The 21,426-nt window shown below is 37.5% G+C and overlaps 1 protein-coding gene across 2 annotated transcripts; it reads right to left on the bottom strand.

Annotated features, from left to right (window-relative positions):
- Positions 1–6,173: 6,173 nt before the first annotated feature.
- ddx47 (DEAD (Asp-Glu-Ala-Asp) box polypeptide 47) lies at positions 6,174–21,421 on the bottom strand. 2 transcript variants are annotated; one of them, XM_055195192.2, is made up of 12 exons: positions 21,222–21,420; positions 20,900–20,993; positions 20,538–20,726; positions 14,722–14,793; positions 10,896–11,014; positions 10,625–10,696; positions 10,426–10,542; positions 9,457–9,603; positions 9,010–9,147; positions 8,810–8,880; positions 6,445–6,574; positions 6,174–6,370 (listed from the first exon to the last, which is right to left on the bottom strand). In XM_055195192.2, exons 1-12 carry the CDS (start codon positions 21,354–21,356, stop codon positions 6,221–6,223), a joined length of 1,434 nt encoding a protein of 477 aa, XP_055051167.2. In that variant the 5' UTR covers positions 21,357–21,420; the 3' UTR covers positions 6,174–6,220. The 2 variants fall into 2 exon arrangements, with proteins under 2 accessions (XP_055051167.2, XP_055051168.2); XM_055195193.2 differs by lacking the exons at positions 6,174–6,370; positions 6,445–6,574 and adding an exon at positions 7,931–8,592 and having other exon boundaries at positions 21,222–21,421.
- Between the last annotated feature and the right edge of the window lie 5 nt (positions 21,422–21,426).

Raw genomic sequence — 21,426 nt, 5'->3', positions numbered from 1 at the left:
ATAATTTTACAAACAGTTAATACCGTAGTATATTAACAAAAATATCAGTAAACGGGCAGGGACAGCTAAGGAAACAGAAGCCTGACTAGAGCTGCTCTCACCAGCAGTTCATACCTGGCTCCTGATAAACTCAGGCGAGTAGGGGAGACCAGGGGCCTCATTTATAAAGCGTTTTTACGCACAGATTTGATCTAAGACTGTGCATACGCTCAAATCCACTCAAACGCTCAGATTTATAAAACTTGTCTTTGACGTGGAAAAGTACTTACCTCCACGTCAGGTTCCGACTTGACGTACGTACGTTTCCTTGTGGCAATATTGCAGTATTGCAGGTAGGCATATTCGAAACTTTTTGTTTTGTACCTTTTGTGGTCAACATGCAGAAACATTTTTTCATTTGTTTTGGAGTTGTCCTTATTCAAAAAAGAAAGAAAAAAATGGTTAGATTTGTGCTCTTTTGTTAGAATTCATATATTTTTCTTAAGACTTTGGAAAATATTTAATTCGTTTTTTTCTCTTATGATATCTTATTATATAAGAAATATTATTTGATTAATGTGTTACTTTTGTTTGCAACGTTTATTATAAGTAAATGTAAATATGGTGATTATAAACCATTATTCTGTATTTTTTTTATTAGAAGTTAAGCAATAGGCTACCTAAAATCTATTAATAATCTGATAAACAAGAAAATTGCTAAATGTATTAATGTATGTCAGCATTTCCATGTTTTTATTTAATTCTTTTTCTCTTTCATCCCCTGGCTAATGTAAAAAAAGTGTTGAATATGTTTGATAAAAAATAAATAAATATTCGAAACTTTTACAGCGTCAACATCATCTGTATTAGAGCTTAGATCGGGCACAAAAACCATAACCGAAGCACATGCACGTTGTGTCCGAGCCCAGCCCGACCGACACATTACAGACAATGTTTTAATAGTGCGCCGTGACGTTCTCAACTACAATTCAGAGTTTTTTGAATTACAGAAATCTGTTTAGAATTACCTTAATGAGCTAATGCAACAAGGACAAAGACTGTAAACTGCGCTGTTTGTTTATTCAGAATAGGAACATGCAACAATGATGCACACAGAAAATGAACAAACTGTGGAGAAGGCCTACTAGGCTACTCCAAAATCATTTAACCAGGTTTTAGAATATATTTTAAAACAAAATATGTTGGCCTATTTTGATATTTTAAACTGTAGGCCTATTCTAATGCAAAAAGATGGCGCCCAAGCTATAGGTTCAGAAAACGATTTTCTAGTTCGTCATCTTTTCAAAAAATATTTAAAAATATAGCAAAATTGTTTCGCAGTGTTTAAGGCACATGTAAATGTTACAGAACATGTGCTTGATTGAATGTAAGTAAAACCGATCGAATTTAATGATTAAAACGACGTGAAAGGAACTAAATTGTGAAGCCTCGATGCATCCAAGGGACATGCGACATTTAAGAGTGATGGGTATTTCAAAAAGTAATATAAATTATTTCCATGCATCGATTTTAATGTTAAACATCTGTAAATCCAAATGAATCCATATGGAATATATTCCGACAGTTTAAGATACGATCTTTGAATTTTAAAGTCAAAAATGTCTTATTTTAACACCACCGCGCAGTAGGCATGGCAAACTGAAACAAAACTTTAAAGACACAAATATAATATATGTTTAGCCTACGTGTAAAACTATATTTAATTGAAACCCGTGAATTGAAAGATCCACTAATAATCGCCTTAAAGCGTAACTAAACCCCTGGTCAGAGCCTGACTCCACCCACTGACAATATTTGAAAAATGCAAGAAAAGTGGGCAGATCCCAACGGAGATAGAGGGGACGAACTAAGTGTGTGGTGAGATCGTAACAAGGGCGTGGTGAGCTTGAACCTGCTTACGTCATGAGTTACTTTTTGGACCCAACATCCAATAGGAAAATTCAACTGCAGTACCCACCGTTCAACCTGAAGAGGGCAGCACTCAGACGTTTTTACACCATATATTGTAGTATTGAAACACTTTATATCCAAATGTCAAAAAACTTACTAAAATCAATTAACAGCACTAATAAAGCCCCTTTCTTACAGGTAATTAACTAAAAAAAGTTGGTTTAGGGTTTAGTTACTCTTTAACTTGAGTGATGTCAATAAAGTTTCCATGTTAGAATTTAGAAATATTAAAAACTTAAGCAAACGACAACAAATATGTTTTCTTACCACTCGCCATTGTAGCAGTCAGAGAATTTGGCATTTGAAAATTTAATATTTATATGCTAATTAATTAAATTAGGGGCGTTTACAAGGCGGAGTTCTAAAAGCATTCAGCTGCGCACAATTTTAAGATCATTTGTGATTTATAAACCGCACATCTGGAAAAGAGGCGTACGCACGTTTTTTTGTGCGTAAGCTCCTTTTCTCTGAATCACACTTACGATCATTTCAGAAATGAGCCGTTTCTCAATATGCGTTCTTGTCTGTACTTGCGTTCTTGTGAAACGTCATCAGTCGCGGCCCAAGTACTGTTCCAATTCAAAGTTCGCATCAAGCCCAAGTTCACATAAAATCCCCGGATGTGTTCTTGATCTGCCCATTTTATCGAGGATGCATCAGAGGAGACTTGTATGGACTTATGACAGCGAAGTTTCCCAGAATGCATTTTGCGTCAGAAGTTCGTTCTTCCGAGTCTAAACTTGCAAGTCCGAACTAGGAAGGACACAAGTCCGAACTTGGCGTACTTGGTATTGAGAAACGGCTATGGTCTTAGATGAAATGTAGGACTGTTCCTACGTCGCACTTTTATAAATGAGGCCCCAGGTCTGGTTGTCTCACGGGTTGGTTGTCACACTGCTTATTCCAGACACACTACATGACACTGTGGTACAATTTTGATATCAATTTGTTAGCCTTTGATAGCTTACTCATTTGCACTTGTAATTTTGCTGAGCAGACACAAAACATTGACCCATAAAAATAAAAAATGGTCTCCTAACCTCAGAGTAAATTTTCATGTTGGTGTTGTTTTTGTGTTGAGATCTTGTAGGATATGAATCATTCAAAAACAAAACACTCAAAATAAAGCTACTACTTTTGGCTTTTTAATGAGTCATATTTTAGCGATCAAGTTAAAGCCGTGTGGCAGCTAGCTTATCATGTTCGTCAAGAAGTCGGTTGGGGATGGTTGTCACATAGCTTGCGGGGTTGGTTGTCACATAAGAATATTGGACATGTAGACCTTTTAAGACTGTTTGTCTGATTGTTTGTTTGCTGTTAAAATAAAATAAATAAAGCATTAAATAAAGAGGTTTTAACACTAAAATTTATTTCATTTTATTTTCTCAACACAGTAGACAATTCAAGTAACTGATCACCCACTTTAATCTCATTGTTTAAACATAAGGGGCATTAATAACAACTATCATAGGGGTGGATTCATATTAAAACTTATTTGCAGTTTCTAGCTTAAAAAAATAAAAAGTTACACATTATCTTTTCAGATCCCATTTTATCACTGAAATCCTATTGAACCACTATAGGGACAAACAACCCCATACCCTGTGACAACCAACCCCGTGATGGGGTTGGTTGTCACATTGTGTCAGAGTGTCTTTGATGGTTAATTACTTCCTGTTACAATACAATTGAAAATTAAAAAGTATACACATAAGACTCCAAGTTTTCATTTCATGTAGGAATTACTGCTGAAAGACTTTTTGAAATTCATGCATGAGTAAAAATTGTGACAACCAACCCCAGTCTCCCCTACAATTTTGATATCAATCTGTTAGCCTTTAATAGCTTACTCATTTGCACTTTAAACTTTGCTGAGCAGACACAAAACATTGAGGTTAGGAGACAATGTTTTATTTTTATGGGTGTTGGACTTTAAGGCGTCCATCTGCATGTTCATAATTAGAGGAAAGGCACAGTATTAAAATTAAACTATTTATTGATCAGATATGAAAAAGTTTTACAGCGCTGGGCAGTCTCAAGGCCACAATAGGCAATCGACTAACAGCCAGCATTTGGAGAAAACAGTTATTTATAAAGTATGTGACGTCGATCTTCTTCTTAGAATCTCCACCCACAAAGGCCGTTCCCCTCGTCAATCTGACTCCATCACCACACACATAGACACACACATACAAAGAAAAAACAAAGTCTGTTCTCCGCTCATCCCTGAGAGCCATGCAGCCCGTCACCTTCTCCCCAGTACTCCTCCACTTCACATATGATTGACTTCAGATAGCATATTATAATGCTTTCTTAAAAACAAATCATTAATGAAACATTCATTTATTCATAAAAATCATAAGCTGTAAGATGAAAGTGATTATTATGTAAAACACATTTCAATATCATGACATCATTTCATTATTCGTAAAATTGGTTATATGAATAAGGCACACATTAACTTCTTTAGATAGATAAACACATATTAAATCTTTTACTGCAATACTACTTCTAAGCAAACACTTTAATCATTATTAAAAAACATCTGTTAGGGAAGAAAACACACACACACAAAGAACAAGCGCAGGAGATTCTGTTCTTCAAAGTTGAGCTGCCATCCCCCCATTAGGTTATTCTGTATGCAACCTTCATTTCATTGGTTAATACACATTTATCAAAGACAACATCTTATATTTATTACATCAATTATTCAATGATTAATACTGATACAGTAAGAAATATATTGCATATTTTATCCTGTGAATATTAAAGCATTAGTTAATACATGGTTGTCTGTTTGCTTGTCCCACTCTGGTCTCTTTCTTATCTTTGACAATTTCCAGACATACATTCCTAGTTAATTCTTCTTGCATTTTTACACACACACCCAAGCTGGTAGCTTTCCACTCTCAAACTCAAACACCTCATTTTTACGTAATAACTCAATGCATATATGAAATACACAGTGTTTGTAGAATAAAATGATTAATTAAAGAAATATAAAATGGAACAAAATCAATTTCCACAGTCCTTATTTGGACATCTTTGTAACTTTAACACGTTTGGCAATCATCATGAAATGTAAGCAGTAAATATATAAAACATAATTATTCAACAACACAACAATACTCCATTGTTCATGAATTGGTCAAATGCATTCATCAGCTAAACATACTAATTTTCACCCTCTCTAAATACAACATAGCTACATAGCAAACAACTTGTTCACTGAAACCATCTGCTCTGTGTGTTTTCCCTCCAGGGCTTTTTCTATAGCCCCCCTGACTCCCACACACACACCAGCCACCCCCTCCTTGGCAACCCTCCACACACACAGACAACTTTCTTGTGGTCATCACAGAAAACATTGTTGTAACAATACACATTAATTAAGATTATAAACAGCACGATTAATACAACAAAATCAAATCCCACATGGGTCAGAGTAAATTTTCATGTTGGTGTTGAGATCTTGTAGGATATTAGTCATTCAAAAACAAAACACTCATTAAAAAGCTAAAAGTAGTAGCTTTATTTTGAGTCATCTTTTAGCGATCAAGTTAAAGCCGTGTGGCAGCTAGCTTAGCATGTTTGTCAAGAAGTCAGTTGGGGATGGTTGTCACATAGCTTGCGGGGTTGGTTGTCACATAAGAATATTGGACATGTAGACCTTTTAAGACTGTTTGTCTGATTGTTTTTGTTTGCTGTTAAAATAAAATAAAAAATTTCATTTTATTTCTCAACACAGTAGACAATTCAAATAACTGATCACCCACTTTAATCTCATTGTTTAAACATGAGGGGCATTGATGACAACTATCATAGTGGTAGTATTCATATTAAAACTTATTTGCAGTTTCTAGCTTAAAAAAATAAAAAGTTACACATTATCTTTTCAGATCCCATTTTATCACTGAAATCCTATTGAACCACTATAGGGACAAACAACCCCATACCCTGTGACAACCAACGCCGTGATGGGGTTGGTTGTCACATTGTGTCAGATTGTCTTTGATGGTTAATTGCTTTCTGTTACAATACATTCGAAAAGTAAAAAGTATACACATTTAAAGCCAAGACCCCAAGTTTTCATTTCATGTAGGAATTACTGCTGAAAGATTTTTTGAAGATGAGCAATTCATGCATGAGTAAAAATTGTGACAACCAACCCCGGTCTCCCCTACCACTGTTATGTTTCTACTTGAATAGAAAGCAAAATACTGTTTTGTGAAAAAGTTGATTTATTATACACAAGACATGCAACAGACAGTCAGCGGCCACGTTTGGAGGTGCCGCCCCTCCCTCCTCGAAACGATCCACCCCTGACTTTTTTCCTAACCCCAGAAGACTGCTCTTCATCATCACCCCCTTCTTCTCTAGGTTGAGCTCTTTTTCTCTTCTCTCCATTTTCCTTCATCTCCTGAAAGACAGAACATCATCAGACACACTCAAGAACAACCAATGCACTTGTTTCTCACGAATAGTGACACGTACGATTCGTGCAAATCTCTGAGCTTCGCTCACTCGCTCCATCAGCATCATGACTTCCTCTTCCTGAGTGGGAAAGGCAGGCAGTTTCTTCCCAATCAATGTTTCTATTCGCTGGAAGAGCTCAACATCATATCTACAAATATAGAAAACATTCAGCCAAAGAGATGCTGTTTTAAAGTACATCAAAAAAAATGTTCATTAATAAAGCCAAGCACCAAATGAAACTAAAGTGTAATTTTAAAAATTCCATAAAAGTCCACTGGCACAGCTGCAAGGCTGAATACAGTTACACATCCCATCTTAAAAGGTGTATTTGATCTCTGTTACCTGTTGCTTGAAAAAAAATGAAATCCTTCTTTAATGCTAAGGCTGTACTGAGGTCAGTCTGGCATTGACTCAAGGTGTGGTTTAAACTGAGACTGCGTGAGAGCAAAAGGAGAAATGGCTTCATATTGCAATAGCAGACCACAAAGTTGGCAGTTTCCGTAACTTTTATAGACACGGAGCGTATTAATCTTGCAGAAATCTATGCAACACGTTTAATCGTCCCATAAATGACCAGTCATTTGTTTGATATTTCTCTGTGATTGTTATTAATGTGCATCATTGACGATCGTAAGTTGAAATTTTTTTTTATGTTTACTGTCGTATGTTTCAAATGAGTAATAATCACTGTATATCACAATACCTTCATGTTAAGTTGCTTGTTTACAAAGCAATGTTTGTATTATCTACCGACAAATTCAGATCTTAATATCTCTTGCACCTCGTCTTTCATCTTCACTTTTATTTCTCTGTTTATTTTATTTTTGTGGCTGGCAGCGGAAGCTACTTGGCGCTTTCCTGACGACCAAATGTGATATCAGGTTACGTTGCTACGTAATTTAACCTTATCAAACCTAATAAAATATGAAAATAAACATTCCCAAATATTAAATAAACACTATGGGGTATTGCACGCAACATACATGTTTTTTTTTTAAGTTTGTTTTTAATGACCCGCTACGCAATAAAGTGAAAACTTTACCCGCCGCCCGCGGGTTACGAGACAACCCGCATCACTAACGTTACTGGATGCAGTTTGTAAATGTTTCTAGACAGTAGGCTGTTTTTTGGCGTGTTTGCTCGTGCTGCCGCGTTCTTTCGCAGGGCACAACATCTCTCCCACTCGACAGCATGCCTCTGTTTAAGGTGCCTGCAGTAAATGGTTCGTACCTTTGCTAGCAACAGACTTCTAACACACTTTGCAGCGGGGTGTTGTTTGTTTTGCGTCGTTTATATGCTTGTGGATTGACGCGAATAAAATCCATAAAATCAAGAATGTGATGCCAAATATGTTTTAAACAGTAATGACTTTGAGCAATTTAACAGAAAGCAGTGAAATATTTAAAAAAACACACTGTTGCCAGAAGACTGCGCTGTCACTCTCTGCCCAGCATAAATTAATCGGCTATCTATCATCTATCTTAATAATCTTCAGAGAAACAGATTTAGGCTTTTTACGTCTATAATTGTGTATTGTGTCTATATCTGTCATTACACGGACCAGAACAGCACCAAAACAATGTGGATTAATTAAATGTACACAACACATTAATAAATTACACTGACCTTCAAAAAGCGTGTGTTGAGAGGTTTCGCTCATAAATGCATGTAAAATAAAGTGATATGAATTGGAGTTTTTTATATTGTTATTAAACTGCACAGTCTGCTCCGCGATGTATTTCTATGGGTTAGTGTTACTTCTAATGTAGGTGTTCAACTATAACCGCCTGTCTGTTAAAATTAGTAAAAACACATAACTGCTTTACTGCCCATGTATCCTGCAATAAACTAGTTGTATATGTGTTGATATGTGTTGGTATGCATCGAATGTGGTGTTTTATATTGCATTATTTTTTAGTTTGCATGACGAGGCCTAATTGTAATTGATTTGTTCATTGTCTTTGTTTTATGTAGAAGTAATTTGAATTCTATCTTATGGTTTCCCTTATTTCAACGTGCTCTCCACTGTGCTCCTCAGCAGAAAAGACCGTCATACGAGCATATGAAAGCATTAGAGTCGATGAAGTCTTGCTATTGGACCCGCAGTTCACCCATGCCTATCGATTCCTGACCCACACCCTTACGAGTGAGAGGTTTTAAGTCCCCCTGTGGTGAAAATCAAATTTTTAAAGTTGCTTGTATGAAAGAAAACACTAAATGAGAAAAGAGTGTGGGGTTATATTCAAGTTGTTTTAGAAATTATGGTCACAGGAAAACTTTTGTCATATGTTATTATGATGCTCAAAGATAAGTTAACTGATAAAATTATCAACTACAGGGGGACTAACAAACAGACACGTTTAAGAAAGAAAAACCCACTGACTGTGTGACAAACGTGATGGATTTTCCCGATCTCCCTGCTCTCGCAGTGCGGCCCACACGATGAATGTAATCCTGAGAGAAATAAGAAGGGTTTACATTTAAAAAAAAACTTCAGAGAAAAGCGCGTGTGTGCGCGTGTCTGTCGGTCTGTGTGTGTGTGTGTACGCATCTCTGCCGGTCGGAGTGTGCGTGCGCGTTTACCTTTGAGTGTGTTGGGATGTCAAAGTTTATGACACAGTCCACATGTGGTATATCCAGCCCACGAGACGCCACATCAGTGGCCAGCAGCACTGAGCGAGACTTAGACTTGAACTTGTTAAGAGCTCCCAGACGTTTGTTCTGAAAAACAAAATACACAATCAGCATTAACACTTCCTAAAGATCAACAACAGACTTCAATATCTTATTGTGAAGAATCTTTTTCTCTCAAAGGCAAAATAAACTTTACTGTAAAGCTGCGGTGAAACCATCTGTACTGAATCAAACACTAGAGAAATAAAACTTTCACAACAGAGACGAGAGATTTTAAATGTTGGGCTTTGATGTGCGCTCTCTCTCTCTCCTAATTTCAGTTATTTAAAGCTGAATCAGCATTATATTTCTAAGAAAACAACATACGTGATAATTAGTTTGATTCTGAGCGTGTACCTGACTCATCTGTCCGTGAAGAGGAATTGCCGTGATGCCGAGATTTCTGAGCAACAGCGCCACCCGTTGAGTGTTATTACACGTGCTGCAGAAAACCATGAAGGAATTTCCAGCCAGTTCATTCAAGATAGAAACCAGATAACAATCCTAAAACACAAACATCAATATATATCACTAGCTGCACACATTACAGTCACTTTCATAAGAATTTATAATAAACTATTTATATGTGTGTGCGTAGTACATAAAGCAAAAGCTGGAGAAAAAACGATTCAATTATTTCTTTACAGAGCCACAGAAGACTTAACTTTGCTTAATACGTTCATATTAACATGTTCTAGTTTCAATGTAGATAGAAAAGCATTTTATACTATTTATAAACTTTGGTGTGCATCTTAAAAAACAAAACTATGGCACTGATGTATATATATAGATATGTTAGTGCAAGTAGTTTTCAGTTAAGACGGCTCAAAAGTGCATTTTAGTCTTTTGCTAGGACTTGACACCGGTCTGGGAAACCTCCTCTGTGTGTCTTTGACCGATTGGCTTAAAGGCAGTAGTTAAACAACTTAGACCTGGGACACACTGGATATTTATGATTTGAGATCGAAGAGGCTCCAAAGTGTCCAGGAGAAGCAAAATAATCTCAACACGACACATCAGAAGTTTTTTGAAAAAAAAAGGGCTACAGTTAAAACACTAATCGGTTCACGCCCCCTCTCAGACACTGAGGGTGAAAATCTCAAACTTAAATATATGCATATAATTATTTTTAGATATTTTTCAAGTGCCTTGAATTTAAAAAGCCAATCAGTTGCCCGACCCTAATCTGATCTGTAACGTCCTGTCATCAGTTTTAATGGTTGTCTATATTTTCAAACATTCAACATACAGCTTTTTAATTAAACACAATGATATATTCTGATGCCTATAACAGCAGTAGGACTTGTGAATAGTTTCTTCTTGAACCTTATATTTTGATGGGATGAATATGTAATACTGCTGCAGTTTGTCTACGGTGGCGTATTTGGTGGAAACGGCACATTTGACAGGATCTCGTAGCGCCGCCCGCTGGAGTTTCTGCACCTGAAACGAGTAACACAAAACATTCACGTCGCTGTCAGTGCTGTCGGTTCACAAGACTCTCACAGCTTCAAACTCTTTCTACCTTCTTCGTCATTGTTGCTGAAAACAGGAAAGTTCGTCTCTCTCGAGGAATCACTTTCAGAATCTTGTCCACCTGAAAACACAGAAACTCATCGGGTGAAATATTTCTACCTCAATAATATGAGACCATATTACTATCCTACCACCAAGAAAAAATATTATTCACAATAATCTTTATAGTGACCAGCACTCACAAACTACAGGACCAGAATGAAAACTCTGAGCCAGATAAAAACTGTATTGTTAGAGATCATATACAGACGTGTGTTTACCTCAGACTCAAAGTCCATGTTGAGAATGCGGTCGGCTTCATCCATCACCAGGTACTTCAGCGCTCGCAGGTTAAAGCCTTTGGTATTTTCTAGATGATCTATCAAGCGGCCTGGAGTTGCTATGAGAGATCAAATGTGAAGGAGCATTATAATAAAATAATGTGAATTAAATTGAACACAGTTTGCTTTTTTAAAAGGATAGTTTGGTTAAAAATGATATTAAACCCATGATTTCCTCATCATCAAGCAGTCTGAGACGCATATATGTCCATCATTTTTCAGACAAACACATTTTCAGTTATTTTAGAAAATAGACGAACTTTTTTGTACTCCCTTAGTACAAAAAATGTCCATTTATCTTCCACAAAAGAAATCCAAACAGCTCCAGGGAGGTAAACAAAGGCCTTCTTAAGGAAATCCGTGTGGTGGTGTTGTAAAAAATACCCATTTTTAAAACTTTATAAATAAAATGACCAGCTTCCAGTAACGCCACCATCTTAGTCGTGTCACATTCAGATGAGTGTATGCAGTGTGCGGAGGGTTCTTTGCCATCCACGTCATCATACGCACTAAGAAAAGTGTGTACACTACGCTGATACTCTCTCCTGAATACAGAGGAGTCTAAGGGTGCACTGATAAGCACGACCGGGCCCACTTGCAGAGATTCACTTGTACTTTTGTGAAGAACAGATGCACCTTTTTTAACAACTGAAAGATCTAGGACAGGGGTGTAAAACTTCAGGGCAGGGCCGGCCCCTAATTTTATCTGGCCCGTGAAACTTTAAAATTATTTTGTTAATATTATAATAAAGCAATAAACCTCAAGCAGCAGTGGGTTACCAGTGCATTTTATAACAGCTAAGGGGTGTTGTTAGGCACAATGTGAAGCGGGATGTCTAAAACCAAAATAAAAACACAAATAAGTTGTAATTATATTAGTACAAATATTACTCTTCTGCCAAACAAAGTAGTTCCACAGAATCAAGTGTGACTGCAACAGAGCGCAGTTCACAAACAACACAGACGCAGCAAAGACACAATGAAAATATGATTTAAGACTGTGGTGTTTATTTTATAAATCAACATTCATCTAAAATACACATTAACATTTATATCGTGCAACTGTTGAAGTGATGATCAAATATGCTCGGGAGCATTCTGAACTCTTTCCCCGTTAAGTTGCCCGATCCAGTTTTAGTTTAAACTAACAGAAAAACTTCTTTAAATAAACATAAAATATCAAATGAAAGAACAGTCCATCCGCTTTCAAACAACAACAAAAACGTTTCATCCTACCTTCATTTGCTCTCTTATCAGTTATCACCTCTCAAATTCTCAAAAGCGGAGATAATTCCATTTTTGTGAAGAACTTTTGTAAGAGATCAGATTCAGAGCCTGATCAAAACACACACGTCACGCTAAATCCACCACAACGCTGTTGTGTCGAGATAATGCGTCAGTGTTTAAGTTGGGTAAGATTGCCATCTAGTGGACAGGCTGCAGCCTCCGCAGGTCGCATTTCTAGGCTGCATACGTCGTCATGTTTATATATATATATATAAAACATGTAAATAACCTTTATTTAACCAGAAAGAAAACTCATTGACATTAAAAATCTCTTTTCCAAGAGCGTCCTGGCCAAGACAGGCAGCAGCACAAATTAGCAAGGTTACAGACATAACAACGTATAACATCAACATATAACATAATACAATACATAGCAAGTTAAAAGATCATAAAATATCCAAGTTTCAAATATATTATCACAAGGGAAAAACAACAGCAAGGATCGTCGTAACATATCATCATAACATTTACAGCCATTTTGAATAGCCTCCATGCAGGGCCTGAAGTTAACTTTTTGACCACTTGCCACATTGACTTTTTAGCCAGTTTATTTTTTATTTTTGCCTAAATAGTGAATGATAACAATGGAAAGTTAAGTTTATAACTGAACACAAAGAGAATAGATGCATCGTGTGCTCACACATAGTGAATTGCATCCATCCAACGTCTTAAGGCTTTATAAAATCAGATCTTTAAAATAGCGTACAGTATTGTGTGTGTGTGTGTGTGTGTGTGTGTGTGTGTGTGTGTGTGTGTGTGTGTGTGTGTGTGTGTGTGTGTGTGTGTGTGTGTGTGTGTGTGTGTGTGTGTGTGTGTGTGTGTGTGTGTGTGTGTGTGCTCAAGACCTTTGAAGTTTAACACATTAGCGTATTATGTGATACTTTGTGTTAGCATGTATAATTGTTTAATAATATATACTTATTTGAGCATGCTCCACGCAATTAAAACTCCTGTTTTAGTTTGATATGTCTTTCAAAGCAAGAAAGCTTCAATGTGAATGAAGCATAATAGACAATATACACTGAGACAATAGCTGAAGCAACACAAATCCGCTATATGGTTACATGGATCAGAAAAGACTGAAATAACTGGAACAAAGTTAGGGGCCAGTCACAACCAAAGCGCTTTAAACGCTTGCAAACGCAAGGCGCGACGCACTGATATTGTAGAAACAATTCAAAATTTTGAACAGTGGGTTTTTACTGATATCCTAACACATTTAGGGGTGAGAGTTGAACATTTAAAATAAAAATGGCACATTATAAGGACCACTCTAATGACTAAGTCACCCAACGGACATATTTTTAGAATAAAGCCTTTAAATCATGTCCTTTGCTAGTTTATGATATCCAATGCATTTATAAATAAAACCTTGAACATGTATACTGTAATATCAAGAAATGATCTAGATTTAACCCCTAACTTATCTTTTAACACCTTCATATTCAGAGATTTGGAGTAGGGCTGGGCGATTAATCGAAAAATAACCGAAACCGAAATTCAGAACCTCTAACCGACATTATTTTATCATGTCGGTTATTTCGGTTTTTAATCCTGTTAATACTTTCCCTTTAAAAACAAACTGCTGCGTGTGATGTTGCGTAACTCCGCCCCGTCCTGTCAGTGGCACAGCGAAACATGGAGGAGAACTCAAACACTGTTTAACTGAGCAGCAGGATCATCTAGTGCCCAAAAGAAGCACAGTACTTTTTTTTAAGAAGTACTCGCGAATGTGCAGGCACCTGTGACAAAAATACGGAATGCGCGATCGGGTTTTTACCGCATACGCGCTCAGTTTAATCTACCGATGGGTCTCTAAGCAGCCCGGGTAATGTCATCACATCTCACTCACTAAAAACCGCGAAAAGACGCACCCGCGTGAGTTTAATTAGACACTTTACAGATGACGGAGAGAGAGAACGGGAGAACTTCTAGTCTACATTAACACCAAAAGCATTACAGATGAGAATAAATGGCTTAGACATCAGTGCCCAGTTAAGAAAAAATGGATTGAATACAAGAAACGTGTAAAGGATACAGTCCAAGTATGTATTTTGCCCTACTCATCTCATTACAATATGCTATCTGGATACAACTTATTATGTATGTATCTGATGTCTATAATTAGTCATGGGGGTTGTATGATTCTTTGGTTCATAACTTCCCATTCTGAAAGTTTCATCAATTGTACATAATGACATGCAACATCTGCATAGAGTTAAGTCTATTTACAGTAATATTTTTCAGTAATGCAGTTATTTTGGGAAAAATGTGAATAATTGCATTGCAGGCTGATTTAAGGTGTGCCCTAAACTTTCCAACCTTGTCAGTGAACTATGAGGCAAAAAAATAATTGTTTATTAATCGTAACCGATGTCAAATGTTAGATTAACCGAGGTTTTGATTTTAGGTCAAATCGCCCAGCCCTAATTTGGAGAATTGTCCAACAGAAGATGAAAGATTTATATAATGTTCTTACCAATGATGATGTGAGGTTTCTTAGCAAGAACAAGCGACTGAGACATCATATCAATTCCTCCAACAACAACAGCTGAAACACAAACACACAATCATCTCTATATAAACAATCCTTTAGTATTATTACATCAGTCACTGCCTAACAAGAGCACACAAACATTATTTTAATTTTGCTTTGATCCCAATCGTTTCTTTGTTTATTTTAATATAAAGTGTAAATCTTATTTAGATTCTATACAGTCATTCACGCACAATGTTGATTGTTGCTGTAAATCACCGCTATTAAGAATACTTTAAAAGTCATTTTAATTGTAACAATTATTATGATCCTCATCATTGGCGTACAGTAAATGAGTCACATGCTTCAAGACAAAATAGTGATGTCCGATTCATTTTAGTGAACATATTGAATCACTTCCTAAATCAAATTGACTGATCCTACAGCAGTCAGTTCACATATTTAAACATCAAATCTGAATATGACTTTCATGATTGTCAGGAGGAAACTTGATGTAAAACCCATTGTGTGAATTAACACATTAGGGATGGGAATTAGGGATGGGCACGGATATTCGAATATTCGATCAGCAATAATAATTTGAATTTAAAAAATGCTATTCGAATGTTTGTTTGTTTTTAATGTGCCACCAAAGGGTTACGACTTATTTCATGCTTTTTCACTTCATCTATACTGTCTTTTACATACTTAAATGTAAGATATACATGAACATTAATTTGTATGTATTTCTGATTGTTTGGCAATGCAGATTGCAGACGAATTTAAGTTTTCCTTTTATCTCCAGGTTTGTGCACCGCGCCGTATTTGGCCACTGGCTCAGTGAGGGCTCACGTGTTATTAAACGTGCTTCTCCGCCGCCCGCATTAACACATCATGAGAGATTTGTAAGCTTTCTGTTATAAAGTCTACTTTATTTTGTTAATAACGAGACAGACACGGAGAACGAAATGAAACGGAGAACATTTATAATATGCGGTGCTCTTTCAAAAATGAACCGGATAACTGCACATGGCTGTTTAAAAGCAAAGCTCCGTCTTCGTGACATGTTGTTAAATTAAGCTAACGTTAGTAACTTTGCACAGTCAACAATAATCTATCGAGCCAGCTAAATACAGATATTCAATCTTGTTCAATCCGTCTGTTGTTTTTATCGGATAACCATCATCAGGAAGAGTTTTCTCCGCAGCACCGGCATTATTGTATCTAGTCAGAAGAACGGGCTTTCCCAGAAGCGGGTAGGATAAAGATGGTTTCTTTATTCACAAATACATGTCAAACTAAACTGAGAAGATATTTATATGGCGACTGAGCAGTCGGTTATGTAGATGTGTTTTTTTTGTTTGCTCCGGGCTCTTATTTGGAGTCTGTTTAAGGGTTTAAATGATGATAGCCTACTTTGTCAAGTCCTCAAACTTCGCTTAGATTTGGGGTTATTGTATAATATTTGGTATAATATAATGTATGTAAGATCCAACAGTAATGAATTCATACTAACGACCAACTTGAAACTAAGGGTTTGACTGACTCAGAATTCGCTCCGCGTGGGGTTTTAACGCCTTTTTTTCTGTAGGATATTTTTTAAGAAGAATGTAAAAAATATATATTTTCACAATGTTTTCAACTTAAAAATACATGCATACATATTATATGTTGTGGATATTTCCTTAAGCCTTCTGTGAAATTATGACAAAATGAAAAATACAAAAGACGCATGTCTTAATTAACATAATTTAAATAAACGAATATTCGATCTTTATGAGCTTAAATATTCGAATAGTAAATTACTGGAAAATGCCCATCCCTAATGGGAATCGCAGGGTACCTCACGATACGATTTGATGCACGGTACATGGCTACGGTAACGATGACATCACGATGCAGTGATTCTCCGATAATCGGTGTGTTGCTTGCTAATCCTATTCCGATACATAACAATATCTGACAAACTACAAAAACAAAATGCCCAGGAAAAGATTAAGTGCAACTTTTGTCTCTTTATGCAAGTTCACAAAAAGTTTTTTTAGGTACAGGGCTCTAGGGTTGTGGCAGTGACAGAATTTTCTAACCCTAACTGGGTGGGAGGGGCTTGAAAATGCACATGCAGATGTGCGCATTATACTTACTCAATTACGCAACTGTTTAAATGTAGTGCTTGCGTACGCTGCGTTAAATAGCAACAGCTGGTTTAATTAAGTACTTAGAGTCAATGTGCGCAGGTCATTCTGACAGTGACAGAACCCGCCAGTCCCCAGCAGAGCAACCGGCTACTTCTCCATAAAGAGCTGCTTGAATGATGGGTTTATTATTTTTCTTGATGAAAAACACAACAAAAAAACGATCTCGCTTATATTAAACATCATATGTATATTATAAAAAAAACGAGTAAGCACGCATCTAGTCAGTCAGCTCGCCTCGCACACTCTGACAGTAAATAAAATCTGACACCTGCTGCTCTGTGACGTGACGGGCGTTCAGCACCACTGAATTCAGGCAGCAGACACATTCAGTTCTTAGTGTTTGCTCTCTCTAACGCAGTGTTTCTCAAAGTGTGGGGCGGGCCCCACTGGTGGGGAATAGGAACATTACAACTGGGGCATGACAAATGTGAGAAAATCTATTAATTCAAGTATTTATTGACCATACACTCAAAACGGCACATTTAAACATAAACCTAGCTTAAAACTTAAATAAATCAGACTGTAGAAAATGTCACGCTGTAACTTAAAGCCTAGTTGATTACGATTTTGTAAGGGCGATTGGGACAGGTGGGGCTTGAAACCCTTCCCCACCTCCAAAATGGGGAATGGCAGAAAAAGTTTGAGAAACACTGCTCTAACGAAACTAAATACAATTACAAAAAAATATCAAAACCAGAGTCAAAGACGGTGTCGCGGTGGGCAAGTGATCTAACCCGTGAGATGCTGAAACACATTTTTTGGGGGGGTGGGCTCGCGATCTACTTGTCTTTCAAAATGATTCTAATCATTCATGCGTTTAGCGCCACCCTGAGGATCCATAAAGTAATGATGCTGGAAAATCTATTAAAAGCACCTTGTTTATTAATTAATTTATCGATATTTTATGCCAGCGTTTCGGTTATTATATTACCAGAGACAGAAGTGTCGATATATTGTCCCACCCCTAGAACACAGTGTATCGCCACCTGTATGAGTTAGAGTACATAAGATTAAAGGTGGAAAAGAGGATGTTTGTTTTGTACATTTTTGCAATATTACTTAAAACTGTCTTTACTAAATTGATAAAATACCATTTATTAGGTGCACTGAAAGTAATAATATTAATATACGTCATCTGTGCACAAGATAGGGCCTTAAAAACATCAGCCAATTGCTCTTGCGGTCATCACAATCATCATTGGCCCTCTGGCTTGTCAATCACTGCCATTACGATCCTCGTGAGATACGTGCGTGCTCCAGCAACTTTACACAAGCGACGCATGCGCATAGCGCATGAAACTCCGTCTTAAGTTTCGATTTGTTTTCATTGTCGATCCGGCTGCTTTCCTCCTCGAATTTGCACCATGGAAGAGAAAAAAACCCGAAGTAGGACGCAAAAGAAAGACCTTTTTAAAGCTGCTGGGAATAGGAGAAAATTGTCAGAAGAACGTAACTTAATGTAACCAGAGTCGTTAATGGAGAAACATTTAAATGCTGGAGAGCAATGAAGGAACAGAGACGTGTCAAGACAGACGCGCAGTTCGCAAAATTTCTTCTTAACAGGTAACAGTGATTATTCTTTCTTTGTGGAATAATTATTGTTGTACTGTTATTAAGGTATATTGACGTTGTCATTGTACTGTACATGCTAGTTGAAATGGGAGTAAGTTAGCGTCGACTCATCTAACGTTTTAATGTCTTATGTGTTTATTATCATATCATTTCATATAATGAATCCACTGACGCGACACAGCATATGCCGGTGCCAAACAAACACTCGTTCTTGCACGAGTTTTGGAAGGCGTTTCCTAGAAATGAGCTGTGAAGGCGGAGGCTGTTCTTACGCATGCGCTCATTTAAAAAACTCAGTAACCGTTTTTGGATTCTCGGTCGCGGAAAAAAACATCCTCTTTTGCGCCTTTAATGACTAAAAATAATAGCAATGCTTCCCACAGCATAGGGTTGTGCCGATAGACGATAGTATCGTGTATCGACGATCTTCAGACATATCGCCAATGGCAGGCTTTCATGGCGATAGTCATGACGATAGTTGGCGAATGGTTATTATTATTATTATCATCATCATCATAGTTTAACATTTACATCCACAATGCATGCTTTTCCTCACATGAGGGTTTGTGGGCTTCACTTTACGCGGAGAGCTTGTAAAGAGAGAATTCCTTCTTGCACGTACCTGCACTTAATGCGCGCGTCTTGGACTCCTTCTAGCACTAAATCCAGCGCGCCGCGTCATGAGAAGCTGCGCTTCTCTCTGTCTCACATGCACACGCTCTCGCGTCTGTCCGAAGTCTAAACATAAACTAAACTGTAATCCTTATGTATTTGTTCAGTTTAATGCGTTTCATGCGAGCTGAGGAAAACTTTACTTTTTGTTTAAAATATGACCCGCTGCATATTGGCATTGCGTACGTGCAGAGAGAGCTGTCCGAAGTCAGATCACTAGGTATTAATCCTGTTTATGATATGCATTTCAATGAGTTGTAGCAACACGTCCCTCGTGTTTAATATATGATTGTGTTTAAAATGTGATCGCGTTCCGCTGGACTGATGCGTTTAAAAAGGCACCTCATGAGAGCACCACTGCTTGACACATGTAGTCTTCTGCAACAGCACTAAACAAATGCATTGAATTGTTTGTATGTGCGCGCACGTGTGTGTGTGTGTGTGCGTGCGTGCGCGCAGATGCATGTTTTTAGAGTTATTAAGTAATCATTGTTAGGGTTTTAATGAAGCGCTCGCATTAATGCCATCAGTTTTAAGAAGGTTGCGGTCATGACGGTGTTGCTCTTGTTCGTTTTTGTCCACCCATCAAGTAAAAAATTAACAAATAAAAAAATGAGTAAACTACTGCCACGCCCCCCGATAATTTCGTGTATCGCCGATCTCACAGGCTGACGATAGGACGATCTCAAAATAGGGCATATCGCCCAACACTACCACAGCAATAGCACATATTTTAGTAAATGCAAATTTGATATTTTACAGATGAATATTAAATGTCTGCATCCACTAATCTAGCTTAATGACTGCACAACAATAAATAAATAAATTAAGACTTTAAAGTGACAAACTGCACAAAGAATACATGAAATATGACCTCTGCGATTCAACTCCTCTCATTAAAGAGAGCAGTGGTGTGAAGAAAAGAAAATAAAGGTGTTATTTTGGGGCAGGGCTCGACATTAATGCTTGTCTGGGAAAACTAAATGTTTTAGATGAACAAGCGAGAGAGTATTTGGACTTGCCCAAGCGAACAAGTAACTTGCAATTGCAACACATGCGGACGCATCACGTAACCAGGCTGATTAAACGCGGGGTTGGGGTCACAGCGGAGATCAGTGATTTCTGTACAGTAGAGATGAAGTGAAGATTTAACTGCTGGATTCACATGGACTATTTTAACTAAGTCTTTACTTAGTACATGGTAGTTGCATTACTGTCAATCAGGGGTTAGAAAGTTCTTGGATTTCATCAAAAATGTCTTAATTTATGTGGAATGACATGAGGGCGAGTAATTAATCACAAAAAAAATCATTGTCTGCAGATTTACAGTAGTACTGAAGGTTACTCATATAGGCTGTGTGTGTTTGTGTGTGTTACCTGTCTTAACTCCAATACTGGAGCCCAAAGCCTCAAACTGTTCTGAGATCTGAAAGGCGAGTTCTCGTGTGGGTGTCAGTATGAGCGAATGCAGCCGCTGCGCAGACGTCAGGAGAGACTGCAGGATAGGAAGAGCAAACGCTCCAGTCTTCCCCGAACCCGTCTCTGCTAAACCGATGACATCACGACCTGAAAAAACACACAATGCAACTTAAAGCAGTAACACACATTCAAAAATAACACCACGCACACACACACAGCAGTAAAACACACACACATGCAGGCAGACAGCAGTAACAGACACACACACACACACACACACACACACACACACACACGACAGCAGTGGCTTCTTAACTTACCCTCTAGAGCTACAGGAATCGCCTCCACCTGGATCTTTGTTGGTTTCTTCCATCCCAGTTGATCACAAGCTTCACACAGAACTTCAGTGACACCCTATAACAAACACACACACACACACACACACACACACACACACACACACACACACAAAATATATTAGCAAGTAAAATCTTCAGATTAAAATACAAATATAAATGTGAGTAAAAAATGAAGTTATCGCGTTATCTTAAGTGTCAATACAACACAACGTGTACTGCGTCAATATGTCTGTAAAAGCGGATCAGATGAGATGATTAAATGTTTGTCAGTTGTGTTCCTCACCAGATCTTTAAAACTCTTATGTGTCTCTTCTGTTAGTGCGTCTTCATTCATTTCACTGTGTGTCGTTTCATCTTCTGCTGTTTGTGTTTCTGTGTTTATCTCTTCACGTGAAATTGTTTCGCCTTGATCCGCCATGTCGGCCGCACGTCACCACGTGTTACGTTTTAGAATATCGCGCATGACCGGAAGTGGACGATGACGCGAA

Source organism: Misgurnus anguillicaudatus, chromosome 19, assembly GCF_027580225.2.
Source record: "Misgurnus anguillicaudatus chromosome 19, ASM2758022v2, whole genome shotgun sequence".
Taxonomy (NCBI): Eukaryota; Metazoa; Chordata; class Actinopteri; order Cypriniformes; family Cobitidae; genus Misgurnus; species Misgurnus anguillicaudatus.
Note: the sequence above shows the minus strand (reverse complement) of the source record. Positions and strands in the feature narration are given on the sequence as shown.